The following is a 19,094-nucleotide window of genomic DNA, read 5'->3' as shown; positions in this document are numbered from 1 at the left end:
CCTCATACTAATAAAGGTTGGGTCCATTAAACTGCTTTTGAACCCTCTGGTAGAAATCTCTCCACATTTTTAATCAGGCATTGTCAATGCATATATGAATACAAATTTGAAGCATGCCTCAGAGATTTAAAAAAAATGGGAACACTCAAACACTCTGACTAGAAGGACACCGTGAAGAGAAAGGGATACATAAAACCTATGTCTAGTGGAACTACCTATTAAAAAAATTCACAACCACTGACCAAGTTCCTTCTGGAAATATACTCCAGTATGATTCAGAAAACGAAGCTCAGAGCTATCAAAAAGTTTAATATGAGGCATCCTAAAAAATGAAGAGTAGTATGATAGAAACATCATGACAGTTTCCAACTTTATTTCCAACTACAAGTTCTAAGAGCTTATCAGGTGATAAATCTCAGCCTTTCACCTTGCCACAATCTACTGGCAGCAGAACAACAAACTGTCCACACCAAATGGATTGCAAATGATAGCCTTGCTGCATGGGTTAGCTGTGGTTTTTGTCTTTTTGAAACAGAAAAATAAAAAAGATCTGTGTGCTCCAGAGCTCAGGAAGGGGAGGACACACTCTTAGGGTAAAAAAGAGAAGAAAAATCATGAAATGGTAGAATTTTTGCCGGGAGAGGGAAAGAAAACATGAAATCCTTGCTGGTGTCTGCAGTTTTCTTTTTAAAAGGGTTACATGGGCACGTACGCACTTGAGTGGCACAATGAGAGAGCAATCAACCTCTAAAAGAAATTATAAGAAGTCATAAAATAGTGCAGATATGAAGGGAATTATGCTGCTCATCAGCAGACAGTCAGAAGCACTATCCAAGAGGTGCCCTCATGTAGCAGTATCATTTCGCACAGCATTTGCAGAAGAAATGCACAAAAGCGTATCATTTAACCTGCAACAAAATATTGTTGCCTGAGTGCTGGAAAAATATGATATGCTACTCAAGAAGAATCTGGATCTTCTGCAACAAGTGTATAACTGCTGCACATTCACTGTGGTAAAAATTATAGTCTAAAAAAGCCCTCAGCACTAAACATTATCAGCAAACAGGAAAAATATTTAAAGAAAAGCAAGTTCAAACAAAGTGTGTATGTACTTTCAATTGTACTGTACTTAAAAAACAACAACAGTGTCATAGAGAGCCTCTTTAGATCCAGCTGAAAATAGCTCAGGTTTCTCCAAAATATCCAAATCCCCAGGTTCTGAAATTTAACATTTTCACAGGAATGAAACTGTGGCTCTTTTGAAGTTGCAACTGGATTTCACCTTGCAATGGTCGGTTCCTATTGCATTTCTGCTTGGCAAGTTATAAATCAGAAACCATGGCCATGGTAAAATCAGAACAAAATAAAGCATGCCTCTCATTTTTTAGCTCTGGAATCACCTTTATGATGGATATATAGGCAATAAAGAGATATTCTTACACTAGTAATACTGTGCTGCACATGACATACCCAAGAACTTAAATAGGCAGGTAAATTAATGGATGCACATTGCCTCATATTCCTCCTTTATGGCCAGCAATGAAGTTAAGAGGTAACCGTTTTCCTCCCTTCTAGTCTGAAAGATATTCAGATAAGGTAGATTCTGCCTATTCAAACAAGCCCTATGCAGGGGTTACCAATCCAAGAAATAAACACATGAGGAGCACAATGGGAATGACCACACTAGCTATGCCTCCTCTGTCATTGTTTTTCCACTCTGTGTTTAGAAGGTTCTAAAATGTATGAGTCTCCACAAATCAAAAAGGCTCTCTTCTTCAAACAGCCATCTTTCACAAATTTGAAGGTAATGAAAACAGCGAAGAGGTTTGCAAATGTATGGAACATTGTTTTAACTGAGTGTTGAGTTAGACATAGACAAATAGTCCAGGGCAAAGTCAAATCAGTCAATTTTGATGCGGACTGGTTCTCACTTTTTAAAAAATTATATAAATAGGGTCATACAAGCATTCCTCCCATGAGTCACTCATCATTGTGGTTGGGGTCTAAAGACTCTTCTTAAAATTTGTGCTACTGTATATATAACTGCATCTCTGTAATTGGATTTTTATACTGAATATGCTCCATGTATGGTTCTGCTATTGTTTACATGGTTATGTGTCAGTTTGTACATATCTTTCTGACAAATCAATTTTTTAAAGTGGAAAAACAAAAATAACAAAGGGGATAAAATCAGCACACTCATCCCCACTGCTCCCTCTCATGTGTTTACTTCGAGGCTTTTGTAACATGACATAGTATAATACAAGGATAATAAAAGGCTACATTTGAAAAGGAGTAACTTAAAACAGTTGCATTTGGAAAACCATAGCCTAGTTTCTAACTAGTAACTTGTAAAAAGAGGTTACATAAGCAATAGTATTGGCCATTACATTAAAGATACAACACAATTCCAGAAGAATCATATGAAAAACTGCAATTGTTATGGAAGATTAGCAAATAGGGTATCTTGCTTATTATACAAGTAAAAGTAAACAGTAAGGAGACAAATTAGGATCACTAATCCTCTGTAATATAGTTCCTCACCAAAACAGTCTTCAACTCCACCATGAAACTGACTAGATCCGAAGAGTGCTGCAACCGCTGAAAAACACATTTCTTTTTGTTAATTATTTCATGTAATGCTTTGTGCTAATATTATTGCATTGGCCTGTTTTTTATCATATAGCATATGAGTGATACCATTAAAGCTAGAAAGGACTCCATTTCACAGCAAGTGAGAAATAAAAAATGACCCCATGGCTTCAACATTTCAAGAAAAATATCATCTCTACACACAAACCCCCAAATCTCTCCTGAAGGGTTTCCAAGAAAGTCTCTCACTCAACACAGAAACATGCCTTGTACCAAGTCAGACCATTGGTCCACCTAGCTCAGTATTGTCTGGTTGTGGCTCTCCAAGATTTCAGAGAAGTCTTCTTCCAGCCCTACCAGGAGATGCCTAGGACCTTCTGTGTGCAAAGCAAAGGCTCTACCACTGAGCTACAGCCCTTCCTCCTATTGTAGAAAACCTTTAGTGAAGCAGATGACTACATGGCCATGACTTTGTTCCCACATTGTCCTCCCATTATCCTCAGAAGTCAGAATGCCAGAGCTCTCAAAGAAAGACTATCAGTCAACCAAGCTTGGAGCAAATTCTTCTCCCTATCTAATAGGAAGAGCACTCCATAAGACTTCATTGTAGGATTCAGCTACCCCTACTCAGGGTCAGGGTCATAAGCAGACTCACATTTGATGTGATATGAAAATTAATTTACTTTGAAGCATTTCTACAGAATACAACAGAGTTGCTTTAAATATATACCGTATTTTTCGCCCTATAGGACGCACTTTTTCCCCTCCAAAAATGAAGGGGAAATGTGTGTGCGTCCTATGGGGCAAATGCAGGCTTTTGCTGAAGCCTGGAGAGCGAGAGGGGTCGGTACCCACCGACCCCTCTCCCTCTCCAGGCTTCAGGAAGCTCTGCACAACCCTTGGGAGACCGGCTCGAAGCTGCGCCGGGCTCCGAAGGGTTGCGCAGAGCTGCCTGCACTCCCAGGCGTCGCTCAACTCTGGGCAACCCTACGGAGCCCAGTGCGAAGCCGCGCCGGTCTCCGAAGGGTCACGCAGAGCTGCCTGCGCTCCTGGGGGTCGCTCAGCTCTGCGCGACCCTACAGAGCCCGGCGTGAAGCCGCGCTGGGCTCCGAAGGGTTGCGCAGAGCTGCCTGCATTCCGAGCCTGGGGCGCGCTGAAGAGAGTGCCCGGGCTTCACGCAGCTCTCCGCAAGCCTGGGGAGACGGCGCGGCTCCCTAGGTTTGCAGATAGCAGGGTGTTCTGGGGGCTGGGGTCAGGGGAAGCTTGGGCTTCCCCCGCGCCTGGGGGGGAAATAATTTTTTCCCCTTTATTCCCCCCCCCCATAAAAACTAGGTGCGTCCTATGGGGCGGTGCATCTAATGGGGTCAAAAATACGGTACTTACAAGCAAATGGGTTGTAGGCTACAGGCCTTCTCAAGTATTTATAACATCACTAGCTACAGTGGTGCCTCGCAAGACGAAATTAATCCGTTCCGCGAGTCTCTTCGTCTAGCGGTTTTTTCGTCTTGCGAAGCAAGCCCATTGATGGCTTAGCGGATTAGCGCTATTAGCGGCTTAGCGGATAAGCAGATAAGCGGCTTAGAAAAAGGGGGGGGGGGGAGGAAAAAAAACCCCCGCAGGGCAGGAACTCGCAAGACATTTTTGTCTTGCGAAGCAAGCCCATAGGAAATTCATTTTGCGAAGCACCTCCAAAACGGTAAACCCTTTCGTCTAGCGGGTTTTCCGTCTTGCGAGGCATTTGTCTTGCGGGGCACCACTGTACAGGAATTTGGTAAGTTCAGCAAAACGTTTCACAAACATACCTGTTTTAGAATTTGCTGGTATCCATCCAACAACTTTTTCAAATACCAGCTACACTGTATCCTACAAAATATAAAATAATCCATACGAAGTAAACTGGAAGACTAACGTTAAAATGAGTGCTTTATGGTAGTTTTATGTACACAGAAAGGAAAACATAACACACACAAAAACATATCCTTTATTTTAAGAAATTTTAGTTTCTTGTATGCTATGTCATCTACCATAATACATGAATTTCAAATGTATACGTTTACCAAATGTGCTCTATAAAAATGCCTAATATTCTCTGGAACAGAGTGCTGTATTATCCCATAGGAAATGCTATTTTCAATGCACTTTATAAAGGTGCATGGTAACTGAAGTATGAAATATAACAAACTGTAACAGATTTTTAAACTTTCAATTAGCTAACACATTTTTTTATTATTAAGCTTCACTTTCCTCTATTAAGCTTCAAAAGAGTGGATAGTGTTAGAATCAAAGTACAGTGGTGTTTCAGGTTACAGACGCTTCAGGTTACAGACTCCACTAACCCAGAAATAGTACTCGGGTTAAGAACTTTGCTTCAGGATGAGAACAGAAATTGTGTGGCGGCAGCAGGAGGCCCCATTAGCTAAAGTGGTACCTCAGGTTAAGAACAGTTTCAGGTTAAGAACAGACCTCCAGAACAAATTATGTTCTTAACCCACGGTACCACTGTAGCAGTACACTGGAAAACACGTTTCTGATTTTAACATAATTTCAGAAAGCCTGATTCTCTAACCTAAATCTACCATAGTGGTACCTCGGGTTACATAAGCTTCAGGTTGCATACACTTCAGGTTACAGACTCGGCTAACCCAGAAATAGTACCTTGGGTTAAGAACTTTGCTTCAGGATGAGAACAGAAATCGTGCAGTGGCATCGCAGCGGCAGCAGGAAGCCCCATTAGCTAAAGTGGTGCTTCAGGTTAAGAACAGTTTCAGGTTAAGAACAGACCTCCAGAACGAATTAAGATCTTAACCCGAGGTACCACTGTACTTGGTGGAGGTAATTTCCAATTCTGACTCTCTGATCACAAGGTTGCAAAACTTAGCATAATTATAACAAAACATGAAGAAAACCAGTCTCCATAAAGCTGAAAGTGCTGTTGGTCATTCTAAATCCTGAACAATAAAAAAGAAAAGAAAAAACATTCAGTTCATGAAAATCAATATTCATCTTCAGAGGGAAATACCTGTATTTTTCCATGTATAAATTTTGAACCCGAATTTTAGAAGTTGCTCAGCTTCCAGGTGTGTGTGTGGGGGGTGTCACCCTGTTGAGCTTTTCTTGGCTTTCTCCAGGGCAACAATGCTACATGCCAAGCAAAGGGGTGGCGCAGGCCCAGGGTGCACTTCCCTCAGAGAGTTTTTGGCACAGCCACAGGGCTCCAGTTGCCACCCCATACCTTGCTCTTTTTGTGGCGCAGCTCAAAGACCTGCGCCCGTGTGTGCACGCATGAGAAAGAGCACTGCATGTGGCTGGGGAAGGGGGAAAGGAGGGTGCAATGCTTACAGGGAACTGCGCATACCTCCCATGGCAGAAGCTTTCGTAGTGTGGAAGAAGATTGGAAAAAATTTAAAGTTTATCTACAGAAGCATTGTAAAATTAAGGAATGTTAGAAGGATGTTGGAATGAAGCTATGTGGTTTTAGCAGAAATGTTATAAAGGATTAAGTAAAAATGGATTGGTAATTAGTGAAAGTAAATTTTTAGGTTAAAAACAAAGATGGAAAGGATTGGCTGAAATATCTAATTGAACTAGAATACAAAAAAGGGAGGTGTGAGGAGGTCAAGGAAATAAGCAAAGGAAAGAAAGTTATGTAGAGGTTGGATTTGTGGGGTTTTTTTTGTTTTTTTCTCTTTTTGTTTGTTTTTGTGCTTTGTTTAACTTTGTTTTACTTTTCTTTTTGTAACCTTTAAAACTTCAATAAAATCTATTTTAAAAAAAAGCTTTCGTAGTGTTTTTTTTCAATCCCTGTGCATTCACCATCTGTGCATAAGACGATCCCCAATTTTGGACTATATTTTATTTTAGCAAAAAAACATAGTCTTATATTATAGTATGCATTTTTGTGCTTTTATATTGTGAACTGTCCTGTGATTTTCAGATGAAGGCAGCACTGAAATGGAATAAATAACACAGACAAATAAATTAAAATATCTAATTAAGTATGAAAGCATACTTACTTAAAGCTCCTATGTGATCAGCACTGATGTCACATCAATCTTCATGAAGCATGTTCAAAGGTGCAATTGTGTTTTCCACTACCTGGATGCCACACCTCCTCCCCCGATCCCACCCACCACTACAAAGCATAGATGTTTCTATAGTAGCTATAAGGAACTGATAACATGCCTCAATAAGACTACATCTGTTCAGGACAGGAAAACGTGCATCAAACGTGTTATTCTAATTAAATAGCTTCATTGGTAAGGACTATAATTCAAGTTTAAAATGGCTACGTGTCACATTATATACGCCAACCACAATCCGTAGTTTTTAAAAAATACTGGGGCAAAAATGCTTTCTTCTTGTCTCCGCTGAAACTATTTGCCTTTTTTTGTAATTTATTTATGAGAGCTTTAACCCTGATCTTAAGCAAGTAAGCAAGCAAAAAGCTCTGAGGGGCTTGGGGAGATTAATACAGTGGTACCTCGGGTTACGAACTTAATTCGTTTCAGAGGTCCGTTCTTAACCAGAATCATTCTTCACCTAAGGTACCACTTTAGCTAAGGGGGCCCCCCACTGCTGCCACGCCGCATAATTTCTGTTCTCATCCTGGGGCAAAGTTCTTAACCTGAGGTACTACTTCCGGGTTAGCGGAGTTTGTAACCTGAAGTGTTGGTAATCCAAGGTGTTGGTAAGCCGAGGTACCGCTGTAATAAGATAGCCTTTGACCTCAGGCGCAGTGGCATAGTGTGGGGGATGGCCACAGGGGCAGTTGCCCAGGGCACAAAATTGTTAGCGGAGCAAAATTTCAACACCCAGTGCTGCCTCAATACAGCTATGCACTTCCATCATTGGGCCCGGTTGAAAATGGCTTCTCCATGTGAACCATGAAGTGACCACTCCAGACAACAAAACACTTTCTTATTTCTGCAGCTGTGATCTCCTAGGTGATGTGGAAGTGGTTAGGCAGTTGAATGAGCATGAGTACTCCATCCATTTCCCTCCCTCCTACCCCCTCCACATGGTCCTGGGCATTGGCAACCACTGCTATGCCACTGTACAATCCAAAAGATACAACACAAAAGGAAAAGGAATTAGAGAGGAAGAAAAGTTTTCCGTTACGAAGTTCTTGTAACAACTGCCATGAAAAATAGTTCAAAGAGCATGTGTTTTCATAGAATTGTAGAATTGGAAGGGACCATGAGGGTCATCTCCTCCAACCCCCAGGAATGCAGGAATCATTTGCCCAATGGTGAGGCTTGAATTCATGACCCCGAGGTTAAGCGTCTCATGCTCTCCCCACTGAGTAATCAGAGTGATTGGTTCTGTCACTCATGTTGGATGATGTCACTCTCTTGCCTGTCAAGCTACTAAGGGAATGGCAGTAGAAAAGCGGAATGTTGAGGAATTCTCAGTTACTCTTGCAGAAGTTCAAATGAAGCTTCCAAAACTCTGCCAGCAAGGAGAAACTGACTGGGAGGCCTGTGAAAATGAAACCAATGGTGGTATAGGATGAGGAGAGTTTTGCATATGGGACAGGAGGACAGGATTTATTTATGTATTAGAAAACCACACATTATAGATATGAATTCCGCCTCAGGGTGTCAGGGAACTTTCCTCTGAAGGCCTCAACAAGTGTGCTGTGATCCTTGGATGAAGGGCGGTATATAAATTTAATAAATAGAATAAAATAGAGTTCCATATATAAATATAGAAATTGAAATATAAAAATTAAAGAAGCACAAATATTTAATCTTGTATGTATAAAATGTGGGTCAGAGATAACCATTTCCCTATAGAGAAGACAAGTCAAATGTAACTGCTGAGCCAATAGAATAGCCCTGCTTTCCGCCAATCTCTTTGCTAGAGTTTGATGGAATGGCTGCTGCCAGATGACAGCTGATGGAGGAATGAGTTGGTTTAACAGTAGAGCTGATAGTGGCCTTGCTTCTCTTTACTACTCTCTGGAGCAGAGCTTTCCAAACTGTGTGTTGTGACATGTTAGTTTGGTAGCTGTAGCTGTATTGTGTGAACACTCCTCCCCCCGGGGCTGGAAAGGGGTTAGTTTAACCTCCGGTTTGCTAGTGAAACTGGATTACTGTATTGGGAATTGATGCAGTAAAAAGTGTGTCACCAACATGAAAAGTTTGAAAAGCTCTGCTCTGGATATTTGTGTGCACCTTGTACAGTACTATTATACTGTTTTTCATCTCAAATATAAATACCAATGTGGTTCACAAAAAACTGAACTTCTATACTGTGCTGGTGATATTCAGTTATACCATTCACTATGAACCATAAAACTTTTAAACAGGTATATATATACTTAAACTAGATTAGGCCTATAACACTCAATGGATGTGAACAGATTTAGATATAAGTATGCATGCTTAAAGTGTTTCACGGACAACAGCTTTAACTGATATAATAGCTTTGAGTTGCCTGATTGCACAGAATTCAGTACTGTATCTCAAACCGGCATTTTAAGATAAACATGCGTGAGTACTTCATTTATTGTAAACATCTAGGAAGGCATAATTGAAAAAGAGAAACAGAGCCACTGTTTACTGACCATTCAGCTTCACTTAAAGGGTTCATAACCTTCCTCATAACCTGGGTAACCAACCATTCCTATCAGCTTTTATTCCCATTATATTCATTGAATTGAAGCACAAATTCCATTCAACCTTTGCATCTCAAAGAACAATGCACGTTTCAGAGCATGCAATGCATGCTTTAGGTGCTGAAACAAGAAACTGAGGGCGGTTCTTGTGTTTTATCAATAACTTCATAAAAGAAGCACAGACCTTAACACCTTTCTGAAAGCCAAATTAGCTTTCTGAAATTTTCTACAGCCCTGGATGAACTCAGACAGACTGAAATGATATTAGCATAATCCACAGTTGACAGAGGGCAGGGGAGGAACCTTTTTCAACCCAAGGGTCACATTCTCTCAAGGACAACCTTCCGGGATGGCGTATCAGTAATGGGTGGATCCAGAAACTAAAGTGTGGAAGGTAACAGATTCTTACCCTTTGCGCAGTAGGCTACATTCAACCATGTAAAAGCCAGCGGTACGTACACATACACACACATACACACTGGAATCACCTTCAGAATCACTGACTTTTTTGTATGAAGGCTTTTCTGATACAGGAGTGTACAATAGTGCAGGCGGCGAAGGGTATATGCCCCTGCACATTTGTGGGTATGAAGGCTATGGAAACAATACTTGCACACATGTTCGATCCCTGTCCCAAGCAGAATTACTCACTTGTAAACCTTTTTACAGGATAAAGCCACGTAATCCAAATTATTCTACTGAAGAGAATTGAACAAGCTGTACCATGATAAACATAGCTCCACATAATTCAAGAAAGTGAGATAAATCTCATACTCAAGGTAAAGGGGAGGGAAAAGCACACACAGAATTATCAGTCAAACTGTGCTGGGCGCAAGTTTCTGTCTGAAATGCATGGAATATGATTTTCAATCAAAGCATGATGCAAAACCTGAGTGTCCTCAAGAGAAAAATTGTAATCGTCACACTCCCCCACCTGTCTTTAGCTGTAACATCTCTGATCTAATGGATATCAGTTCAAAATGTATGACAGCCACTTTCAATTTAAGCATGCTGCAGCTCCCAGATTATGATGATCAGTTGGTGTGAAACAATTTCTATATACAAAATCCCACTCATTTGCATGTATCACCACAAACCCACCTAATTTGGGATCTGCGTGACACGCAAGTCAGTATAATTGCCATCTGAATATGTTATGAGCCATATTTTACTGGAGGTGTGCGCACCACAGCATCTCTGTCCCCCAATGGTTGGGGATAGTGCCAACTGAAGCCTCAGTACTTTACTGAATACCTACAATGCCACTTCCTTGGCTAGTTCACTTAAGACATTTCAGCTTTGCAACAGTCACTGATTGTCCAAGTATAACCCCAATATGATTACTTTAAGACCAAATTCAACTTTACATTCTTCTGTGGTTGTTCCCTGGTCTGCAGAATCAGAAAATACTTGCTCATTTTCCTACATTTTTCCATGCTCTTCCTTGACTGGTTCCACTAAATCTTACTGGTGTCAAAGTTAATTAGCAACAATCATTTAACAAATAAAATTGCTGATACTCTGGAAATCTCTTCAAACTGTAAGAGCCATCACTACTTCTCACACAAGACATATTATTAAAAATGAAAAGGTTATCTTGCAATATAGCAAAAATGTATTTTAAAAAATCATGCACCTTACCTGGCATTTTTCAACTGAAGATCCGATGGTAACAATATCCTTATGTGAAAGTCTCTGCCCTGGAAAAGTAGCATCTCATTAGGTAGAATATCTACAAATATATCCACTTAGCACAGCTGGAATGCTAAGGCATATCCAAGAATTTTTGAAAAGTAGACTTTGACCTATTTATTTTTTTACTAGTTTACAGCTTAAAGCCTCAGGCAATGAAATAATAGAAAAAATATGGCCAAATAAAAAAATTGTGGCTACTGCTGGATAAGAGGTCAGTACAAGGCAGCAGAAGCAACTTGACCAACACCAAGTCATGAGGGAAACATAGTAAGAACCAGAAGAAGCATACAATATTAAAAGCTGCAACAGAAGGTTACGTACCTTCCAGAACAAGTGTGTAAAGTGATGCAGAGGAACAAGGATCACTAAAAATTGCAGCATCCCCTTCCTTCAGGGAGTCTCTGCTGGACTGGAGTTATTTCCATGTACAGTACAGAAGCCCTTCCATTTGCAGAATGGTTTCAACACAATCTAATGAGGTTCTTAGTGCCTTTCCACACAATTAATGTACATTTGTTGATCTATTTATTATCTGTACTATATCACCCATCTTCTCTCAAAACCATGCTTTTGTTGTAGAGATGTTTTATTTTCCAAGCAATCAGAGTGCAGTATTTTATATGTGGGAACATGCATTACTTCCCATTGCTATTGGTTCAGAATTGGAAACAATGAGCTGAATTAGGGCCTGGATGCAGTGGTGAAATGGATGAGGGTCAACAGACTGAAGCTGAATCCTGCTAAGACAGAAGCACTGTGGTTAAGTGGTTTCCAGATTGGAGAATTGGAGAGCCTAGATGGGCTGACACTCCCACTGAAAAAAAACAACAGGTATGCAGCTCAGGGATGCTCTTGGAACTATTTTTGGCCAAGTGGTCTGTGGCAAAAAGCACTTATCATCAGTTTCAGCTGCTACATCAGCTGCACCTTTTCCTAGACAGGGATAACTTGATCACTGTGACACAAGCACTGGCAACCTCACGTTTGGCCTACTGTAATGTGCTCTGTGTAAGGCTTCCTTGGCAGTTGGTCTAGAGGCTACTGTTTATGCAGAATACTGCAGCCTGGGTGCTAAGTGGTCTCTTTATCAGGCACATGTCACACCAGGGCTGAGGAATCTGCTCTGGTTGCCTATAACCATCAAGCCACTTTTAAGCTTGCGATACTTCCATATAAAGCCCTAAATAACCGTGGACCAGATTACCTGAAAAATTGCCTTCCTCTTCACTGGTAAGGGCACTACAATCATCTAACGGAACTTGGTTCATTTTGCTGTGGCCTGACAATTATCAGCATGAGGTAACAGAAGGCTTTTTCATATTTCAGCAGGAAGGGCATGCCATAACACTGTTGGCAGCAATAGAAGGCCTTCCCTGTTGAAACAGGAGGCCCCATCAGATTAGATAAGCAGTCCAGTGAATTGAACTTCAGATTTTACAGTTTTAACTGTGGTTTTAAGTGGTTTTCTTAAACTTTTTATAGTTCAAAACTACTTAGAAATTTGTCGTATAAGTGGTCTATAAATAAGTGGTTGATGTGGAAAATGCAGGTGTGCAAGTATTACAGACACTTCAGATTTTTGCACCACTGTGCGATCTTCTTTTATTTACTTCCTAACCCTAACTGCCCCATGGTTTTAAATGTTTGGGGTTAAAAAATCTTAAATTCTTTGGAAGTTACACAAGATAACACTCTTTTTAAAGTGAAGGCAGAAGACAGAAATAGTAGCAGTTATTCTCTCTCCCTCCCGAGCCCCACATCACATTGAAGGGACATCAATCCATTGCCAGATTGAATACTGTAGAAAAATCTTACAACGGATGAGATGTGGTTGGGAAACATTTTGCCTCTCATTGTGTAGAAAGGCCATATCTTAATATAGCCCACATTCTTTTTTCTCTCTATAATATTGAAGTGATTCAGGCAAGTCTGCTTCACTTCTCATAAAATCAATAGGAGTGTCTTTCCCCCCTTCCCTTTTTAAGTGGCTTGCATTATTCAGAATTCTTACAGGATGAGAACTCAAGCATGTACAATACAACATAGTGATGTCCACACTGTGGATCAGGAGCCAGATTTCTTAATTTGCCAAGCAGAATGAGAAACTATACTGACAGAAATGTAAAAAATCTGGAAATGTTGAAGTCATAGAGGGAAACAAATGAAAATGGGGGACTATGGAAATGTTGGTGGAAACTGAAATATATGCAAGTTGCATAATTTTCAACGTTTTTGAAATAAAATTGTACTATTTGGTATGCTTATGAAATTTAGGCTGCAAATCCTATACCTTTAAAAAATGAATGCTTGCACAAGAGAAGTATTTAATTGATTAAGTTGCTGATGCCTGGAAGTTCTGGGCTAGGAGTATATAGCTCTTCTGCAATTTGAATTATAAATACTAACATTTACAGACGACTTGGATATCTTGAAGTTTGTCTTACTTCATACTGAAGTAGCAGACATAGTAATAGGATTGCACTATTACAGAGCAATTCTACTTATCATAGAATCATAGAGTTGGAAGAGACCACAAGGGCCATCGAGTCCAACCCCCTGCCAATCAGGATACACCATCAGAGCACTCCTGACATATGGTTGTCAAGCCTCTGCTTAAAGACCTCCAAAGAAGGAGACTCCACCACACTCCTTGGCAGCAAATTCCACTGCCGAACAGCTCTTACTGTCAGGAAGTTCTTCCTAATGTTTAGGTGGAATCTTCTTTCTTGTAGTTTGGATCCATTGCTCCGTGTCCGCTTCTCTGGAGCAGCAGAAAACAACCTTTCTCCCTCCTCTATGTGACATCCTTTTATATATTTGAACATGGCTATCATATCACCCCTTAACCTCTTCTTCTCCAGGCTAAACATGCCCAGCTCCCTTAGCCGTTCCTCATAAGGCATCGTTTCCAGGCCTTTGACCATTTTGGTTGCCCTCCTCTGGACCCGTTCCAGTTTGTCAGTGTCCTTCTTGAACTGTGGTGCCCAGAACTGGACACAGTACTCCAGGTGAGGTCTGACCAGAGCAGAATACAGTGGCACTATTACTTCCCTTGATCTAGATGCTATACTCCTATTGATGCAGCCCAGAATTGCATTATGCTTACTCAGAAGGCCCATGCTCTTTAATGGAACTTACTCCCATAAAAACATATATAGGTTTGCAGTGCCTCCTGACCATTTTATCCTCCAGCAAAGCAGGACAAGGAGCTGCTTGTTTCAGAGTATGTAGCAGGGTGCCCTGTCACAATGGATTTGAGGAGAGGTAAAAAGGTCATTTCCAAGAAAGAAGTCAGGTCAAAAGGACAGACATAGGACACTTGCTTCCAGCATATCTTAAATTAGATCCAAGTTTATCCAAAGACAAACAGCACTTCAGAAGCAATCAAGGACATTTTTGCCTCTCTCATGAAAATTGAAGCACCCTTTAGGTGCAGAAATAGTAATGGGTTTGAATGACATATATATCTATAGCATATATGGAAATTATTATTCTCTAATGCTGAAAATTGACTTACATAAAAACCTTCATATTATACATTCTGGCTAAAATTTTACTCATTGCAAATGGGTGGGGGTGTCATATTTTTTTTCAGTGTTTCCCCCAATTTACACTGTTTTTCACTTGAAAACCTGGGGCGGGGTGGGGGGACTCCAAGGAAAAAGTCCCATGCTCTAGTTTTTTTCCTAGTCTACTGTGCTTCTTCTTCAATTGTTAAATTGGAAAAATGAATTCAATTAGAGTTGACCAATATGCATGCTTGCAGTTACTTTTAGCTTTCTGGCAGGTCTTTCCTTATGTTGTTACTTAGCATTCTTACACCTTCCAGTCATTGAAGGCAAGTTTTTCTATTAGCAAGGGCAGCTAGCATACACCAAGTTTTGCTTCTTCTGACATGCTTATGAAACCCTCCCGCTTTTCACAACCACTGGGGGAGTGAATCTAAAAGATGCAAAGGGTTAAGACGCATGCCTAGGATACTAACCATGCTGGGCAACCAAGTAATACATGTAGAATCCTCACTGTTCAAGGATGCAGCCAGTCAGCCATGCCCTCTTCTGGGATGCTATATTTCAGCACCATTCCGCATTTGCTTAGCCTTTACTGGACTGTTTTGGGGTTCTCTTCCTGCCCCCTGAAGCTTTTCTCTAGGTCTGCAAACCATGGGGTTCCCTCAAGTCTTCTGACACCTTTCTCTTATACATAGGAGGTACCATTTTGACCACATTTGGATCCATTCATGGCGAATGAGTTCACTCTTACTATATAGAATTCCATGTAGACAATTCCACAAATGGGAAAACACATTAATTTGCATGGAAGCTAAAGCAGGATATTGTTTCAATTTTCCTATGATGTGCTAGAGCTGTAGGCCACTGAATGACCTATAATAGAGCATTTGCAGGTTGCAAATATTATTTATTTATTTGATACACTCGGTTTTTTACAAGGCAGTCAGGGAGGCTTACAATTCTCCCATCCAGTGGTCAGCAGATGGTAAAAAACACCACAGACTCCCTCTCCCAGCACTCTTCTTCGTTTTCACAGAGGGACTGGCAGAGGCCCTGATGGTATATTTGCCTCCCTTCCTCTCTTCACTCTCGAGAGAGAAGAATAGTGTCCATACATAGAAATAGCTATAAAAAATTCTGTCATTTCTTGAACCTTGTGTGGTTCCATGTGGTCTAACATTCTAACTGGAAAATCAACTAAAGTTGGTTAATAATTTCATGACTTGCATTGGTCAGGGCCTGTAGTTTGCACTCACTTTTTAGCAAGTTACCAGGACTCCCCAGAGCACACATTTTGTCTTGGCTAAAGCAGTGTGAAATGTCATGGGCAGAAAGGATCTTCTTTCTAATAAGGACTAATTTCTAATCAGTTCCACTCTAGCATCTGAAGAAGTAGGTAATTGCCTACAAAAGCTCATGCTGTTTCAGTAAAATAATTTCAGTTCATCTTAAAGGTGTAACTGTACTCTTTCAATTAAGTATCATAATAAGGGATGCTATTGGCCAAATTTGGGAAACAAATGAAGGTGTCAAGTCTCCCCAACACAGTTCATAAATCTCTGATCAGGGAAGTATTTTAACTAAGTTTAGAAGCAGTTATCATAGTTATTAATTATTTCCAGCATTTGTACAAAGGAACGGACATTTCAAGAAACTGTCATAATGAAGAATACAGAAACACAATTAATGTACCCCATAACCTTTACCTTCATAGTATATTGTAACTCTCACTTCTATTACATTTAAATGGCCTTTTTTATAAAATAAAAAGCAGATGTAATTCTGACCTTTTGTAAAGGTCAAATAACTATGATTCAGTGTTTCATTAAAGTACTGAAAGGTACTTTAAAAAACGCCTTTAAAAAGAAAGTCTCCTACAGGAAAATATGGTGCAATACGCAAATGTTGTAAATTCTAGATATAAAATAGCTTTGATAACTCTGCTTTAACTGGGGGTGAAGGGGTGTTGCTTTCTTTTTTCCCTATCTTCTCTTTGTACATTCGACAGCACTTTGTGTGCAGCCAGCTACTCCTTTGCTTAAACATAATTTCTCAAGAAAGTTCTGTTTCAGATAATACAACTGTCAGTGCATTAATGATTTTAAGGGTGGAATCCTGTGCCTACTGAATTCAATTGCAAAGCTCACCCCAATTTTAATGCAGTTTGAAGAGATATAGTCCATTCTGCCACCTCATTCTGTTGCATCTTTCTTACAGAAGGCTCTGCTCCAGTTGCCCTGATACTACAGAACAGAAAGGAAGCATACTCTAGCCTCCAACATCAGCCAGGGGGTCAAGCTCCACTGGGTCAGTTGCAGCACTTCTATCCAGTCAAAACCATCAGAAAGGTCAGCCTGGCAGCAACTGGTTAAAGAACTTATTTTGCAGCTCACTTCTTTGTTCTGGCATCCTCAGACTTGTATCCATTTCTCTCCATGCGCTTTATTAGTGTGTGTGTGTGTGTGTGTGTGTGTGTTCTTTTTAACTATAACCACCCTTTTGGCAAGCAAGACTACATTTTAACACTAACAGTATTGTTAACTGTGGTTATTTAAAATGTAGCTTAATGTATTTGTAAACTGCCTGGAATGGATCTGCATTCCCAAAAGGTGGAGCATAGATAACTACAATAATAACAAATAAATAAACTGAAAATTAAACAAGAGCTCTCTTCTTTCCTGCTCTAGTTATAGGAAGCCTACTTGTCCATCCAGCCCATCATTATTACCGTTACTAATATTTGTTTGTTAAACTGGATTGTGAGATGCAACTAATAAGGCATAGCAGTAGTACTAATGTATGTATTTATTTAAGTTATATCCCAACCTTCCTCCCAAAGGAACCTAGGGTGGCAAAAACTTCTGTTATAAAAATGCATTTTAAAATGAAATAAAAATGTATTTAAAACATTATAAAACTGGTAAAAAAAACAAAAAACAATACACCATCTAAAACAAATTTTCAAAGATAGATATGTAACAAAATCATGTGTCTGTATAGTCCCGCCCAAACAGAAAAGGTTTCTGAAGGCAGTGTAGTACCTGCCTAATGTCAACAGGCAGGGAGTTCCAAAGGTGGTGCCACACTACAATCATATACAGTGGTACCTCGGGTTGAGAACATAATTCGTTCTGGAGGTCTGTTCTTAACCTGAAACTGTTCTTAACCTGAAGCACCACTTTAGCTAATGGGGCCTCCTGCTGCCGCTGCGACGCCGCTGCACGATTTCTGTTCTCATCCTGAAGCAAAGTTCTTAACCCGAGGTACTATTTCTGGGTTAGCGGAGTCTGTAACCTGAAGCGTCTGTAACCTGAGGTACCACTGTATCAGATCTGGCAATTTGTTTATCTAACCTAAATGATGATTATTTCTGATTTGCATTCAGATGCTTTTTTTGGGGGGGGGGGGGCGCGAGCTCGTCTTGCATGAATTCCCTCAAAAAAAATTAAGTCGCTTTGAGCTGCTGCGGCAACCCCTCCCCCCCAAAAAGACTGATAAATTTAATAAGCAACAATGTCATTAAACCATAATAACAACACAGAACATTCCAGGTACCTTCAACTTTTTGAGACCCGCTTTGTAGCTGAGCACGCATGCTGGGGGGTGCTCCTATTGCACAGAATCAGAACTGTAAATTTGGAAATGGGGCGCAGGGGTCATCCAGCCCAACCCTAGGCAGGCCACCACCCTGCACTGCAAGGGGTTGGACTAGATGGCCCTCGGATACCCCTTCCAATTCTGTGATTCCTTTAATATTTTAAAGGTAAAGGTAAAGGTACCCCTGCCCGTACGGGCCAGTCTTGACAGACTCTGGGGTTGTGCGCCCATCTCACTTAAGAGGCCAGGGGCCAGCGCTGTCCGGAGACACTTCCGGGTCACGTGGCCAGCGTGACATCGCTGCTCTGGCGAGCCAGAGCCGCACACGGAAACGCCGTTTGCCTTCCCGCTGGTAAGCGGTCCCTATTTATCTACTTGCACCCGGAGGTGCTTTCGAACTGCTAGGTTGGCAGGCGCTGGGACCGAGCAGCGGGAGCGCACCCCGCCGCAGGGATTCGAACCGCCGACCTTTCGATCGGCAAGCCCTAGGCGCTGAGGCTTTAACCCACAGCGCCACCTGCGTCCCTTAATATTTAATATTTTAATATTTGATATTTTAATATTTTAATATTTGATATTTTAATAATATTTAATATTTTAATGTTCCATTATTTTAATGTTGTATTTTATTTTTGTTTTTAATTTGTAATCATTCATCTTGTTTTTATTATTGCTTGTAAGCAGCTCTGAGCCCGGCCTTGGCTGGGGAGGGCGGGGTATAAATAAAAAATTATTATTATTATTATTATTATTATTAGGCAGGAATCCATGGCGACCTGCCTTGGATCCGCGACCACCAAGCTGAAGAAACCAGCGGCTCTCAGGCAGAGAAATGCTTCCCCACACCTTTTAAGCCTATTACAAAGCCTGCTCTTCCGCCTTCCCTTATGCCGCGAGAGACGCGGGTTCGAATCCTCCCTCAGCCACGAAGCTCCCGGCCAACCTCGCGGGGTTGTTGCATAGCTGTCAACGTTTTCCTTTTTTTTTAAGGGAAATCCCCTTATTCCGAATAGGATTCCTCGCAAGAAAAGGGGAAAAGTTGGCAGCTATGGATTGTTGTGAGGAGAAAAGTAGCGAGT

The 19,094-nt window shown here is 40.8% G+C and overlaps 1 protein-coding gene across 4 annotated transcripts in view; it reads right to left on the bottom strand.

Annotated features, from left to right (window-relative positions):
- Window positions 1-19,094, bottom strand: part of FANCL (FA complementation group L) — a 53,660-nt gene that overhangs the window by 34,101 nt on the left and 465 nt on the right. For 3 of the 4 annotated variants that reach the window (XM_079968938.1, XM_079968937.1, XM_079968935.1), the window contains exons 2-4: window positions 10,853-10,911; window positions 4,395-4,455; window positions 2,545-2,601 (exon numbers count right to left, since the gene is read on the bottom strand). In XM_079968938.1, coding sequence (XP_079825064.1) covers window positions 2,545-2,601; window positions 4,395-4,455; window positions 10,853-10,911 — 177 coding nt within the window. The remainder of the gene's footprint in view (window positions 1-2,544; window positions 2,602-4,394; window positions 4,456-10,852; window positions 10,912-19,094) is intronic. The other variant, XM_079968936.1, reaches the window with a different exon arrangement.

The sequence above is a fragment of the Podarcis cretensis genome (assembly GCF_951804945.1).
Source record: "Podarcis cretensis genome assembly, chromosome: 3".
Taxonomy (NCBI): Eukaryota; Metazoa; Chordata; class Lepidosauria; order Squamata; family Lacertidae; genus Podarcis; species Podarcis cretensis.
The sequence above is the reverse complement of the archived record's forward strand: the minus strand, read 5'-3'. Positions and strand labels throughout refer to the sequence as shown.